This window comes from Trichoplusia ni, chromosome 6 (genome assembly GCF_003590095.1).
Source record: "Trichoplusia ni isolate ovarian cell line Hi5 chromosome 6, tn1, whole genome shotgun sequence".
NCBI lineage: Eukaryota > Metazoa > Arthropoda > Insecta > Lepidoptera > Noctuidae > Trichoplusia > Trichoplusia ni.
Window position 1 is genome coordinate 7,407,843 of NC_039483.1, and position 16,167 is coordinate 7,424,009.

At 35.0% G+C, this 16,167-nt stretch overlaps 1 protein-coding gene across 6 annotated transcripts in view; it reads right to left on the reverse strand.

Annotated features, from left to right (window-relative positions):
• Positions 1-16,167, reverse strand: part of LOC113494690 (caskin-2) — a 272,172-nt gene that overhangs the window by 128,442 nt on the left and 127,563 nt on the right. The window contains exon 1 of one of the 6 annotated variants that reach the window (XM_026873111.1): positions 1,274-3,210. The exons of 2 other annotated variants lie outside the window; for them this stretch is intronic. Coding sequence is in view for 2 of the 4 variants with exons in the window: in XM_026873112.1 (XP_026728913.1) it covers positions 1,274-1,307 (34 nt within the window). In the remaining 2 variants the exon portion in view is untranslated. 3 more of the 6 variants (XM_026873109.1, XM_026873112.1, XM_026873113.1) reach the window with 3 other exon arrangements.

The following is a 16,167-nucleotide window of genomic DNA, read 5'->3' on the forward strand; positions in this document are numbered from 1 at the left end:
AGATTGTGAGATTAAGAATCGTATGTATCACAGAAGGGCCTCGGGATGCGCTTGCACATCTGCCTGCCCACGTGCCGCCTGCGCCCGCGCAGGTTTCTCTTTAACTTTTTTTATTATCTCGATGAACGCATTCATCATTTACGGCAGATGCATACGGTAATAGCATGGGTACCTTGGGTAATTCATTCTTTAATTAAATTTCCTTCTCCCCTTTGTTTTGATTCCAATGTGTATTTTGTTTTGTCTTTGTTGTACCATTAGGATTTATTTTTATGTTTAAAGCTTCCATTCCATTAGTTAGGTTGGTTGTCGTACGAGGCTCTTTGGCCTGAATTTGGGCGCACACATGTGCGGAACGAAGTCTGTTTTTTGTCAGTCGACATCTGAGGTCTATTTCGTAACATGTGCGAAATTTATGTCCCTCAACAGCAGCAACAGGATGTTCGGGATTGTAAGGATTCTTGATCTATTCAACGTCTGACGTTTTTATAGCTTCATTTTTATTATTATGACGTGTCACAAGAACGGATCGCTCTTAAGTCGAATGCGACAATTTACGGTATATTATGATGTCGTATATCGGCGCAGAACTGTGTAGACGAGAATATTAAATTTGGATTAATGATTAGTACTTCTGTAAACTACTTAAAGCGAAATTTGCTACTCGCTCGAAAGCTTTGTTAGTGTCTATTCAGAACATGTTATAAAGGGCTTTTCTTCTACAATTCGAGCCATGGGCATGCTTATAGCTTTGTTGTGTAACCTCTATGGTGGTGATTAAATCTCACCATTATTATTAACTGGCTCCATTCAAACACCCACTGTCGTTCTAGGCGGCGCGGAACTATGCCGTCCACCCACAGCGGCTGGTCCCGTAGGCGCACCACGGTCACACACACAAGCCTTTATTCATATATCGAGGTCTAAACTCACTAGGTTCGATTGTTCGCGCTAACTCAACTCAAATTTACATTCGGAGAGTCAATGTCGCCTGACAGACACAAGGTCCGCCATTGTTTTGGCCGTTTTGGTGGTCCGGATGGAATATCACCGCGCTCATTTGAATATTTTAATAAATAAACTGTGGCTCCTCGCCGAATCCTTTATCCCGTGCCAGATCTCCCGTGTGCTGCCACCACAAAATGTGTGAACGAATGGATCGTGCGTCGTGCAAGCCAGGATCATTTGACCATCCAGGCAAATAACAGCATATCAACAGTGAGAGTGAACATATCCATAAGAACACATGCAAAAACTTATTGGAAGACTTTACCATTAATTTTCATGTTACTATTCAAGAGGACCATCGGTTCGCTTTACAAAACTTTTAACCAAATAGTTTGTCACTAAAAACACACTTTCATTGTAACAAAACGTCACTACACTGCAGATAATCCGATCCAATTGTTATTGGACTGCACTAAGTTTTGTCACAAGTTAATAAACACTCGTCTGATACAAACAACCGAGAAGCGCGCGTCCGCTCTTGCGCTGAGCGATAGGTAGACTGACCGGGTGACGCGGCGCGGTCGCGGAGCGGGCCGGGCCGGCGTGCCGCGCGGTAGCTCCCCCCTTCCCGCGCTGTCGCCAAACACTGCACCCCACAAATCCGACGATAGCTCGATGGAACTGTCGTCGTGACTCGGCAATAGATTAAACCCACCTTTGTATGAATTTTCTTCTCGTTTTTATGCGGAGATTTCATTTGAGGTTCTGATTTGACAGACGCGGTTAGCTTATATGTGGGTGCTCGACAACATAGCCCTTGCGTAGCCGGCTTCACAATATAATAAACTAGGATTGTAAAATATTTACGTTACGATTCGAGACCGTTATCTGGCGTGTGGTACTCGACGTTGCAGCGGCGAGCGCATCGATAACGATGCGGACAACCACACTCCAACATAACACCATGAAAGATGATCTCATAGATTCATACAATGTGGGACACTAGTACCCAGATATGGATGATATTTTTCCAGATGTTAAATATCAAATAGCATGTCAACATGGACAAAGAAAGACATGAACTTGTATTGAACGCTCTTAAGATGGATGATGCCCGATAATATTTCAAAAGTTGAAAGGTCCAATCAATAAATCATTATCCAAGTCGAAAGACCATCAATCGCGGATGACTTATTAAATATCGCTAAAGAATGCGATAAAAGTTATAATTATGCAGTTTTGTCAGATATGCAGCGTCGAACGTTAGCATCTCAGATTGCCGCGCTAATTTCACTTGATGAAGAGTTATCTCGCTCGACGCCTGCGGCCAATATTTCAATTCGAACCGATATTTTACTCCGATCGAGCTTTCGCGCAGACAGTCATTATAACCTTCGTGCGTTCATTTATAATGAAGCTTTCTTTTGAAAACATCAAAACGTAGCCTGAGTTAGGTCCCGATTTTAATTAAATTTCAAGCAGATTCACTGGTTCCAGAAATGTTTCAACTTTCACGCCGAAAGGGAATCTTTCACTTAAGTAATTAGATACATAATCCTGTCCCGGGCACGGGTCGTACAGAAGCGATAAATTGTTAAACTAGTTTGGGATCAGAGCCCGTCTATCAGCTCGGGGCTCTCTACTTTTAGTTTTATTTTCTGAATAAGTTCTGGGAAGGTCGGCCCTCAAGGACGTCTCGTCACGATTCTACTTTGTTCGTATTATTAATATTATTTGATGGGCCAGACGTTGATATGAAAACTTGGGGTTTCGTGTGGGATTAACAGAAACGAGTTCTAATTAGTTCAGCAACTTGTGCTCCTTAAATTCAACTTTTGTAATTTATCTTATTAAAGTTGTTGTCGGTGTTAATAATGAAACATGGGTTTTGGCCAGGTTGTCGGGTGAGGGAATTGGAAATGAAACCATGGGTGTTTGCGAGATGTTTTGTAATGAAGGACTACTTCTTGAAGAAAGGTAATTAGCGAACGAAACGTTGTACCTGCGCCGATGAAATGGATTGAGATACGTGTTTCGAGAAAATAAGATCGGATCGAACATTTTTGCAAGTTCAGGCTACTTTCTTACAAGATATTACAATTACGAAAAAACTTGCAAATAGTAGAGAATTTTTCGTCATTCGTTTATTTTAAAGAATCATGAGGATTTATTGAGTACTTGAATTACGATTGTGAATGAATTGCACATTAATTTCAAACTTGGTGTTCTTAAATTCGTACGTCTCTTCAATGTACTCGCTATTAAGACAAAGGTAATCGCAAGTCGCCGCAATTATAAAATTTTAATGTGTAGCCGTTTATTTTCCCAAATAAAATGAAATAAAAATAAAATCAGATTATTTTCTGTTTACGTTAAAATACTACAATTATGATTTTAATCCTTTTGCTCCTTGACTCAACATTTACATTCACTCACTCAATCACTTCAATCGATATTAAGATTAAGGTTTAAAATTCCAGTTCTCACGTTATAATTTGATCTTAAGATGCAATATTCTTTTTTAAGTACTATTATGCCCTTACAAAGAGTAAGGTTTCCGATTCAACTAAAATATTACTTAAATGGTAACATTTTACTGTTTTTGCAACATTTAATTTACAAAGAACATACATTATACTTCTTACTATAAAACAGCGAATTATGTTAAAAGTTCACAAAACAAAATTTCGTAACACAAGAGTGATTTCTGACAAATCATAATTAAGTTCATCTTTATACCGTTACTTCTAAAATCAATTACCATTTATTGAATTTGAGTATTTAATTATAATTGATTACATAATACGACCTAAGAAACGCCTACACTTCGCCCACCCAAGAAAGTTTAAATCTTCAACGTTTAATCAAAGTCCAAAATGGAGACATCATTCAAAATGGCTGCCGAATGAAATGTCAATTGTCATGCAAGTACTCTCAACGTACAGACAATTAATCAATGTTTTTTTTTCTCAAAGTGTTATTGAAAACAAAACTATTTATAAGCATTTTGAATAGAAAACTATTTGAAAATCGTTTACCGAGGCGTCGTAAGAAAACCCGTTATTCCAATTGGTGTTCTCGGGAGTCCATGAGGTCTACCACCACTTAAACTAAGACTGTAGCTGTGGAAGTGAGATGCCGATATACGCCGTATAGCTCCGTCTTGTTTACACAACAGCAAACATTTAGAGGGACAGAAAGATGCAGAGAGATACAAAGAGCGCCTGTAGGCCTCGCCGTCTGACCATTCAATGCAATCGTTGACCAGAAAAAATATTATATGCAATACGCGTTTACAATACCGTCCCATTTAAATCTTTTTTCGTTATTACTTGGTTACCATAACATTAATATGGTTTTGCAGTCATAAATAGTTACCGATAAGAAAAAAAAACACATATTATTAAAAACTTGGATCTGATTGAATATTTTTGGGCGTTGTTCAATTATACATATTATAGTGTATTAATTTAATTATTATGGCAATGGGACGTAACATTTATAACAGGTTCCCGCCATATCCTCTGCCCGTGGCTTATCGATAATCTCGTAATTAATAGCTTATGTTAAAAGTATGTTTAAGTTCTGATGACCTCAAGCGACATCCAGTTTTTATAACGTCATATACACAAGATTGGTGATTTATTGTCTTAAATATTAATATAACAACATTATCTCTCGTCCGAAAATGTGATGAAATATTTTTGAAATCTTGGCGTTCACGAATATAACAGTTCTTTTGCAATAACTTTAATTCAAAATTGACTTGATTCAAGGACGTAAAAAATCTAGACATAAGTACAAAAAAAGACAAAAAAAATAGTGTAAAAATTATTGAATATTTTTTATAGGCATAATGAACCTACAAACGTGAACAGATTACAAAAAAAAACAGCTACTTGTCTGAAAGGACACATCTGTAAACACTTAAAAAATATTAACGGCTGTCAATACTACATTCGTGGCCATTTTCCCAAATTGGAGTGCCACTTAACATTTATAATTCGATCTTGTGATTTCATAAAAAGAATACAATAAATGGCGGCATTAACGGACATATTTCTTTTGGATTCGTTATTCAAAATGTCGAATTCTAATCGTCCACTTAAAATGCAAAATAAACCTTTTTGAGAATGAATCTGATATAATCTTTATACTCGTAATATTCATGAATTAAATGTATTATTCTACTGTGCGATTAAAACAAAATCATGTTATTTTGTCTTATTCGAGTTAAAAATGTATAATAGCTATATTCAAACAATCATGCCGTGAAAATATCTTTTGAACTATTCCATTTATTTTTTGCAACAACTTGAATTTTTGATAACGATTTTGTCAATGTAAAACAAAGATAATATAAGTCTTTAAGTAGTGTTAAATAATGGGTTTTCGTAATAAATCACTCGAAACCAAAAAGGGGTTATTAACGACCAATAAAGACTTGAAAAAAGTACAATCGGGTAATAAAATGTGGTTTTTCAGTACCACTATGTATTAACCTGGTACTGGGGTATTATTCCTTGTCTTAAAGTAATAATGTTGCATTTGCGGGAGAGAGATGCCGCTCTACACTTTGTAATGCGCCGTATCTTTCCCACTTTATGCACTGGTGGTAGGGCCTCTGATATAAATTAAATAATAATTAAAACGTCAAGTCCGCAATGTACGGGCGGCTTCATTAACAAGCCTTTTCCACATTATTTTTATTTGGACGTTTTTTAATTGATCTCTCATTCAGCTGATTGTCCGTAATGGTTTTACTTGGCTTACTTAATTACGGCTCCATTTAAATTTGGACAGTGACGTTACATTTTAATTGCAGATGGAAACGAAAGAAAGAAAAGAAAAGAAGACAGTAGAAAAAGACAGAAATACTATTTTTTTTACTGTTTATGCTGTTTTTAACTGTAATTATTTTCGAAGAAAATAAAGTTAATAACATACAGTTCTCTGTTCTAGTTCTGTTCCAGATTAACCACATGAAAATTCAGTTTATTGTACTTTATCTCAAAATATATTGAGGCATGACTATCAAACATTAGTATATTACACTCAACAGGTTTAAACTAATAACACAAATTGTTACCCATCACATAAAACACCGTGATATCAATACACTGATAAAATAATCTGTGGTCTTCGTTACGCATTCCACAAAGCTTTCGTATCAACAAACAAAAATATAACCTAAAACCAACCTTATTTCTGGGCAATAGAGACGATAATATATCAAAATGTAAATGTTACAGTCACAATATGTTTGTTTCACTGCACACTTACGTTGTCAGAATATAAATAGGTGTTTATTTTTAAACTTGCCTATGTAATGGCATTGATTGAAATTCAGTCAGCATTTAATTAGGTAATAGCAGGCTGTGAGCGTAGATAGACAGGTTAATGAACAAACAAAATAAGCTAGATAGAGTTTAGCTTTAATGTTAATTCATGTCTATATGTTTGAAGTTGTGGCTTAGGGATGTTGCTATGCAACTTTTGAATATCTTTTTTTCTATATCAAATTTCATCAATTCTATCGGATTTTATAAATTAGGTGGCTCACATTAGGAAGCCGGTGTTATGGCGCAACTTTCAGACCCAGCAGTGGATGCGATAGTCTGAACTATGACTAGGTTGATTGACAACAAAACTGATAATCACAACATTTGATAAGATGGTTAAGGAGACCTCCCGACTACCTCCTAAAGTGTTACAGTTATTTATTTATTTATGAAAAACACATAACATTTTACAAAATAGCTAAAAATCGCCAAACTGACGACAACTGCGTGTTAGTCATAATAGCCTTTATTTATCGCCATAAAAACAAATTAAGTAGCTAATGAGTTGTATAAGCGAGACACTAAACTATGCGGTAGAGCACTATCTCACTTCCACACATAACAATAATAGATGGTGGTAGACGCCTACTTACAGTATAAACGGGTCCATTGAGCTCAAGTTGCTTATGCCCATTTCAGATTAAAATAAACTACAAGATCTTTCTCACCGCTTTAATCCTCGTTTCTCCTTTTTTGCGGAAAGCTTAACGTGCAACCTGTCATGTTTTTGAGCTAAAATGACTTAACGGCCTGACGATTGGAAGCCCATTTTAAAAGTCCTTTTATGGAGTAAGTATCCTTATATGCTTAGAAATAAGGTGATATATCTTACTTGTGTCAACATATTATTTTATAATTATAATTTTTTTCATAAGAAAGGAAAAGAAATATTTTCGAAATAACGATTCCTATAAAGTGGTTTCTTAGGTTTACGCGAATGTTAAACATTGAAATGAAACTACTTTTACGGATACTTGGATTGAAAACAAAAAAAAAACACCTATGTTAAACCTTATTTTTAAAGTTTTTTTCTTAATAATTTCTTCTTTAACCTAAACCCGAATATCGATCACTTAAGTTATTACACGTACAGTTGCCCAATGATGGTAATTCGCAAAGCACATACCTACCGGGTGGTTTCGTATGTAAATGCGCTCTTCCTGCCTTCCAACGTCCAATTATTTGGACTGCTTCGCAAAACTGGTATTTAAGCGTCTGTCCGTGGTAAAAAATACTCTTAATGTCATTAATTAAGGTAGTTTCGAAGTATTTGGTGGTTTCTGCAAGGATTGAAGTTGCTTGCAAGAATTAAGGCGTGTTTTTTTTTGTAATGGTGACATAATTATACGAAAAATTAGATCTCAGTTTTGGCCGGTGACTTAATAATATGTGATAAGTCTTTTCGTTATTAATTTATTTAATATTCTTATATGAATAATGATGTAATAATTTAGTTACTTTAAAAAACCTCGTGACAGGTTGGATAGAGCTGCACATATAGACAATTAAGGTTCTACAATGCCTTTTTTGAGCTCAAACTGCCTATAATATCATCCAAGTGGATCAGCAAAGCTAGTGATTACGTAGCTTGAAACAATTTATTCAACAAATCATTTTTATAACTTTACTTGTCTAAAATTTCCAATATTTATATATCTCTTGGACTTTGCTTGACAATTGCGTATAAAACAGAGCATTACACAACGGTAGCTGATAAGGCATACGGTGCCGGCTCGTCTGCAAACAAACTGTTTACACAATATATTGAGCAACAATCGGTACTCCATGATTGATCGATATCCCACTGTTATCATTGTTCTGATAGTAATATCGAGTATCGATTACCTGTTTATCGATATTCTTTTTACCTGATACCTTTAGTGAGACCGCAAGACAATAGGTGAGACACGATTTTGAACCTTATTGATAGGTGCAAGAAGTAATTTTGGCATAACGTGATTTAATTTCAACATGACCGTCATCGTCCGGCCGTGAAAGAGAAAGGTAATACCAGTTAGTATAGCCCCATCTCTCTTTATCACTGTTCCTTTTTTATAGTCATAATACCTACCTACTTGTTATTAAATAACGTTTGTTATAATGATAATTAAAGATGTTATTGTAGTTATTTGTTTACAACGATGAAAATGATGTGTAAAGTTAAAGGTGATTTTATTACAACAAAATGTTTTTATTGAATTGTTTATGTAAAACAACAATATTGTTCTTTTAAAGTTATTCAACTTCTGATAACAAATATATGAGTTGAGTTTTTGACCTTCATTTTGCTTATTGAACTGTTATTGTATCAGCGTTTAACTTCTTTTGTTTTTTCAATACAACTCCCACAATGATCAATTTTATCCTTGAGTCGTTACGTGCACAAAGACACCGGACTCAGAATAAGCATTCGTGGATCACACAAACGCTTGTCTTACGCGGATGGTAGTCGCGCATGGTGGGTTTGGCGTGGTGACTTCAACCACTCAGATATCCGAGCTGTCAATGTTCGGTTGATTTTAGTTAATGACTGATTCAATTAATTTTAGGCACTGTTAGATCTGTAATCAAAAGTGTTGCCAGTCTGAAAGCAAAAAGCCTCTACGAGCAGAGTAAAGCGCGCGCCGTCTCGCTTCAAACAACAAAACTGCTTAAAAAGTTCATACTTTTACAATACATAGGTAATTCTTATTTGTACAGTTAGAAACCAAAGTTTACGAGTCAGGTTTACACAATACTTCTGTAAAGCAATATGATACCAGTAGGAGACATCAGTTTTAACCTTTGTTAAAAGACTTGTATTTTATTCACACCTGTACCTTTATCGCATTCACCAAATCTTACGACTTCTTTTGTTTCGTAAATCTGTTTGAGTGTGTACACTTGTGATGCTGACTATTCAACCAGTATTATTCTTTATCCCCGCGACAGACGAGACCGGAGTCACAACAAACAATGCAAGAGACATGCAAAAACATCACTAAACGTCCGCCAACAAAGTATTTTAATGTAAATTTCCTGAACGTCACCCTATAATGTTACATTACAGTACCAGAGTAACAAAGTTCCGTATCATTTGACACAAAAACTGTGTAACTTGATAGCGAGTTTCCCGCGCTCGCTAATTGGCCGAGCGTTTCGGTGTAGGATTACGAAAGTAGGACGACAATGAGTTAGACGATTTGGGAGATATAGGATTAGTGAATCTCGAGAACACTGTTCTTGTGACAATGTCATGTTTAATGATATTGGTTATTGTTTTAGCAAGTTGTTTTGATTTGAAGTGGTTGTTGGCACGACGTTTGCTACTGCTTGGAATAAGCTGTTTTGCAGTGTCCTTCTTGTAGTTTTTTGTATAATAATGGATACGCATTTTTTAATTTGTCCCGCAAACATAAATTGACCAAATTACAGTGAATGAAACTTTCGCGTGACGTCACGATTGAGTATAAATTTTACTCTATCGTTACGTCACAAGCAGTTAATCTTTGTCAATTCTAGTTTTTCTGAAAAAGGAAAAATACATGTCTCATACTTTTCAATTATCTAACTGAGGGACTAATGAGATTTTTTCTTTTTATACCCAGTCATCATCCCTAGTGTAGCGATTAAAAACTAAGCATTTCCTCTACTAAAAAGTGTAGTTGGAATCGATATTCTAAAAGTTACTTAGACATTGGCAGCATGCAGGTCATTTATTTTCTTTAAATTCTCGACTAACAGCAAAACTCAAGTTATTCATTTAAAGATTTTAGAGAGCACTTTCAGCCTATTAAACACTTTTGTATACTCTTCAAAACAAACATTTAAAAAGAGAAATAAAAAGTCAAAACAATATCCGTACGTGGGTCTGAGTCCTAAATCTGGACTTCAGTGTGACGACATTCAATAGACAAGACACATCCCGTTAATGAGCGCCGAAAACTCTTTAAATTATGTTGATCACACATCTTGAAAGAGAAAAGTGCTCAGCAGTGGGACGTGTATAGGCTGGTATATCAATACATATACCAGTCTGTTAATATCCCGCTGGGAAGTCTTCTCTTAAACGGATTCTAATACAAAGATGTTCATCTTTATCTAGAAGGTGGCAAACTCTCTCTTTCTCTTAATTACTCGAATGAACTCGAATCTCTTTATTGTATGTGTGGAAGGGAGATGGTTTACCACACAGTCTAGAGCAGGGCCCCAATTCTGCTATTTACAATGGCCGATGATTGAATGAAAATTGGTTTAAAATGACATTTCCTGTATATTTTTCTTGCAAAATAATTAAAAATTTAGTACGGGACGGTACACCCAAGGTCAATACAATTAACTTCGAATTATTGTATTGGCAAAATGCTTAAGATTTAGTTAGTTTAAGTTTTTTTTTAGGTAGTTTAGTTAATAATTTCAAATTTGGGGCCCTATGATAGTAGACCAATCGGCGAAGTTCAAAACAACGGTAAAAAGAACTCAAAGGCGTGCAGTGAAAAAACGTAAAAACTGTTTTATTTATTATTATGTCCTCATAACATTTAAATTGTTTTACATTAATTGTGACCTAAATGCAGTAAATCCTGGCCCTCCTATCGTGTCACAGCGCCCGCGTGGGGCTATTTTCGACAATTTTATTTGCATATTTTAACGCTCAATTGATAGGGGCTTATTAATTTAGGGTAGGGTCCGATCTACCGTAATATATTTATATTGAACATTTGCCTTGTTGATCAGTTTTTGGACACCTTTTTACATGGGTATCGTAAACTTAATTGTCAAGGAAAGGTAGATGAATATTTTAGGACGGCGTTTATCAGGAAATAGAAAATGTAAATTAGGACGGGGTATCATATAATTCATTTTATAAATATACCAAAAATATAAAATACATTTCAATAGGTATTGCAATAAATTTAAGGTATGGACGATTTTATCTCTTAATAAATCTAAATATTAGAAAAATCAGAAATTGAATGGACCCTTGAAATTTTAGTTTCCAGAACTGTAAAATAGGCCCTGCAGTACTAAAATCACTTATATTCCTTCTCAAGAACAACCACAATACAAATTGTATAATCAGAAAAGGCAAAACTAAAACCTTAACACAATTTATCATTCAATCAATCAAATACTTGACATTCCTTTGATAAAACTACTTAATATTTCAATTAAATCGTACTTGTTAAGTTAATGAGTTTCGCGATAGTCTTTCTAGAATTACACTTTAATTTAAATGATCGGATTTCTCGTCCATCAACATTGATTATAATTATTCATGACGGTATCTAGTTCGTATCTATTTACTATCAGTTACTCTACATCTTGCGATAAATAGATATACACTTAATGTATAATTTTCGTCGGCTTTTACATTTGCTAGACAACCAGACTTAGCACTAACACCAGTGGGTATTCGATTCTTAAACGTTAAAATTGCTCGAGAATTAAGAATTCATAAGAGAACAAGAATAAAAATTATGAACCTTTGGTGAAATACTTTTGATCAAGAATTTAGACTTTTGAATATAATATTTTGACAATGATCGAATACTCTTTCTATATTATCCTCGCCAGGGTCCCCATTGTAACTATAAGCTACAAATAATATATACACAAAAATATTCGTAAGGTCTAATTTCTTTGACAGCTCAAAAATAACAATTCCAGAAAGTAAAAAATAATAAAAGCTTAGATGCAACAAATTTTTAATAATAGGTTTAAATGCAGCCACTCATACACAGTCCAACGCACCTAAACTCCTACAAACGGGCCCAACTGTCTGTGACATTACTCTTCCCCTCTCTTTCCCCCGCTATAATAAATGATAAAGATTAAAGAACACAAGTCGTGTTTGCCCGACAACCCATAATTTAACGTTTGGTTGCTTACAGTAACATCTAAGCGTGTAATACCAAATCTAAATTTATAATTAATGTTTTCGTGGCATATGGCATGTGTTGAATGAATTATTTACGAGTTGTGATGAAAATAACAATAATTATTCGAGTTTTTTGTGGGCATAACGGAAGTTTGGAGGAAGTCTTTTAAGTTTGTAGATGAACATGTCTGATTGGAGTAATGTCTTTTTGAGTACTGTGTCTAAAATTTAAATGTTGACCCCTTTGTGAAAAAGAGTATGCACCACTCTGGACGTAACTACTAGCTTGCATAATGGCAACAGACCAGAGCTTTTAAAATAAAACATCGATTGCAAAATTTTAGGACTGTCCCTTAAATACCTATGGAGATATTTTGAACTAGGCAGTTAACTGCTGTTACTCTAAATTTTATAAATACACTAGCTGCTGCCCGCGACTTCGTCCCCGTGGATATAAGTTATGATTTATACCTGCCCTGTTTTTTTCACATTTTCCATTGTATCTTCGCTCCTATTAGTCGCAGCCTGATGGTTTATAGCCTAAAGCCTTCCTCGATGAATGGTCTAATCAACACAAAAATAATTTTTGAATTTGGACCGGTAGTTCCTGAGATTAGCGCGTTCAAACAAACAAACAATCTCTTCAGCTTTATATATTAGTATAGAAGTATAGAAGTATAGATTTATGACGTATTTAACTTTACAACCTTGCCTTGAACTATTCATAAACTTCTTATACTCTTACTTTCCTCTCTAAGAATAACAACACCTAACTGTAGTCCATCACTCAGCCTAGCGCGTAATTTACAATGTTCTAACCAAACACATGTGGTACTAGTAAGTCAGCTCACAAGATAACATTAAGTTCACTATGATAAGGCTCTTCAGCTGAGTACCGCGACTCATTTTCCATTGTTCATCACCAAGTGTCACTTTTACCAGGAATGTGTTGCATCAGACCATTTCTAAGGACAAACGTGTTGAATTTATCAAAGGCTAGTCTAGGTTAGCAAGGATAGTAGTTATGGTCACCACGTCGAACCTCTGGAAGAAGTATGGCGTGCACTATGTCAAACCCACTGAGCAAGGGTATCGCCCTGTGTAGGATAAGCATGTGTGATTCACGCAATTCACTTGTTTGGATGTCTTTGTGTCTGTGACTTCAATGTTTGAGAAATCTTCCGCGATACAAAGATTAAATTCATTAGTGATAGAGTCGATTACTCTATTTTACAAAATGCACGTTTTTAGTATCATTGTTGTATCTCAGTACTTCTCTCAATGTAGTTATGTGTACAATACACGCAGTGTTGGATTTTTTTTAAGTGTATTTATTCAAAATGTTATCTAAAACATCTTAATTTCCTTTAACTAAAGTGATATAAATATTATACGATTAAAAAGTTGAACGATTTGCTCAAATGTGTCGGCATCAAACAAAAGAGTCTTCAAATTAGTTCAAACTTTTTGCTAAGAACTTATTAAAGCTCCTAATATGGTTGCTCATAGTTTCCTAACGCCGACATTGTTGCTGATTTAATTTGGCGCGAGACGAACGTAAAACAATAAGTTAAAAAGAAACAAATTTTTAGGAAAGAATAAATGAAAATAAGTCTGAAAATAAACAGCAGTCAAATAAGTAGGTAATTAATCCGAATGATACTTAAAAGAAAACTCACAAAAATAGACAAAAGCCAAGTAAATAAAAGAGAAACTAATAAAATTTCCAAAAAGCGCTCTTAATTAAGCTCTTACAGTAGAAACCCATTACGAAAAGAATCTAGGAGAAAACATAAAAGTGATAGAAGCACAAGGCACGTGGGAGGACCACAGCCCAATTATAATAATGGATATTATTTTTACGACACAGACGAACATTCCGCTTCCTTCAGAGGAAATAGAAATAAAACACCGGTAACTGAAAGACAAAATAAATGTTACGTGATGAATGAAACGGGATAACGTGGACTGACTTAACTACCAGCTATTAAAGAATTACTCTTGACTTTGTGGAAGAGAGATGCCGCTATGCACAGTGTATTGCGTTGTCTCCCTTTTACGATGACTACAGTCTTGATTTAAGAGATCATGGTACGAACTCTTTTGGACGAAGGCTTAAGTCTTCATTTAAGAGCTCATGGTACGAATTACAGAAACTGGCCACTGAATATTTTATTTATTGGCAGCCTGAATTTATTTGAAGTTTTATACATATACAGGTATTGAAATAGAAAGTCTCACTTTAGCTGGCGTAAACGTTTTGGTTTTGAAAGTTCTGCTATTTGGGTTTTGGTAATCGTAGCATGGTTAAATCGCAAAGTGAATTGTCAGTTTCAAATTATAGACACTCGTATACCAATAAAATTTAAATATGAAAGCATTTTGTATTTGATATTGATCAAACAAAAGTTTTAGGCTGAGAAATCATAAAAGGTTTAAAAGCAGCAAACTTAATATTCCGAGTAATCATTTTACAAGGTATACCTTTCCTAAAATTCGACGTAAACTCATCAAGTTATTGTAATAATTTCGCTGGTTATTCCATCGACCTTTAGATATCAACGATCGACCTTGCAAACTCGGAATACAGAACAGCAATTCCAACGTAAGTAATTGAATGTGCGTGATAATTCGATATACCATGGCGGACGGGGCAAAAATACCAAGAATATATAAAACATCGCCGTATCTAATAACTCAGGAATGGAAACAAAAAGAATAATTAAAAAGTGATCAAATTCTGAAGCACAACATTCATAGCTGCTAAAATGGTATGGCAACACGAAAATGCAGAGTGGAGCCGGCAAAGTTACAGCCTTCTATAATCGTTGCTTTTTTGCACTCACCTGAAGGTCGATGGAGGTAAAATTTTAATTGGCCGAAACATTAATTCACCGTAAACTCGTTTGCAAAATCAAAGACTTCGAAAAACCGTTGTTTATTCGCTTAGGAATTCATTTAATTTGTATAACTGAGGGAGACGGATTTGCTGAATCGAGCGTTAGAAATTCACTGAGATTTCGGTGTATTGTTTTTTATTCGTTGTTAGAATTTGCCGTTTCAAAATGTTGGTTATTCTCTTTAAATTCGGCTTTCTAAAGCCTCAAGATATCCTTCGGGGCTTTTCGATAGAATTCCAGTACTTAATTGCCTTCAACGCCTGAACTACTATATTAAGTGTTAATGATCAACATTCAGAGAATATTTTATGATAATTAAATGGTTCGGTACTACATTCATTAAATTATTAGGCAGAACAAGGGCGGTGTCATTATGTAGGAGTACTTACAATACGGCCTTAACGTTTACTGGACAGCTGTTATTCATTATTTTACAACGTAATAATACACTAAATGAGATAAAGAGTGACGTCAACTTATAAATAAAAATATTTATAAGCAGCATGGCAACTTACATATGGTATCTCTTAGCTGTGATTCCCCAAGGACTTTGCTATTCGTAGGAGAGTACTTTGGCTGTCTGTTTAATTACTAATTCGATGGTTTTTGACTAGTGTGATTTACCTTTTCCACCACTATCAATAACAGTTCCTACAACCAAACCCGAGAGCTAATCTCTTAGTCTCAAAGTCAGTCAGTACAAACAGTACGATCCATTTGAATAGTAATCAGTGTGTCGTGTCAATCCGTCACAAGTCACAGCTCCAATACTTGTGACAGCATGTCCTCCCCTTGAATTGTCTGTGTTAATGCAACATGAGACTTGATTATTAATACAGACCTAGATATATGTAGATATAACGAGGATATTTCATTTATTGTTGCAGAAGTATTCTTGAAGCATGTTTCAAGGGATTTTGTTGATTGAATAGTTTTTGGACGATCTTAATATCGAGAAGAAGAGAAGAAAAAAAGGGTAATAAATATCAGTGTCAGTTTGGTCCGATACAAATTTGATGACTTCTTTACCAGGTAAAATAATTAACACTCCAGATTTACCAGCCTCTATTTCAATTAGATGTCCAGATGGGGAGTCAAGTCATTTGATACTGAAATA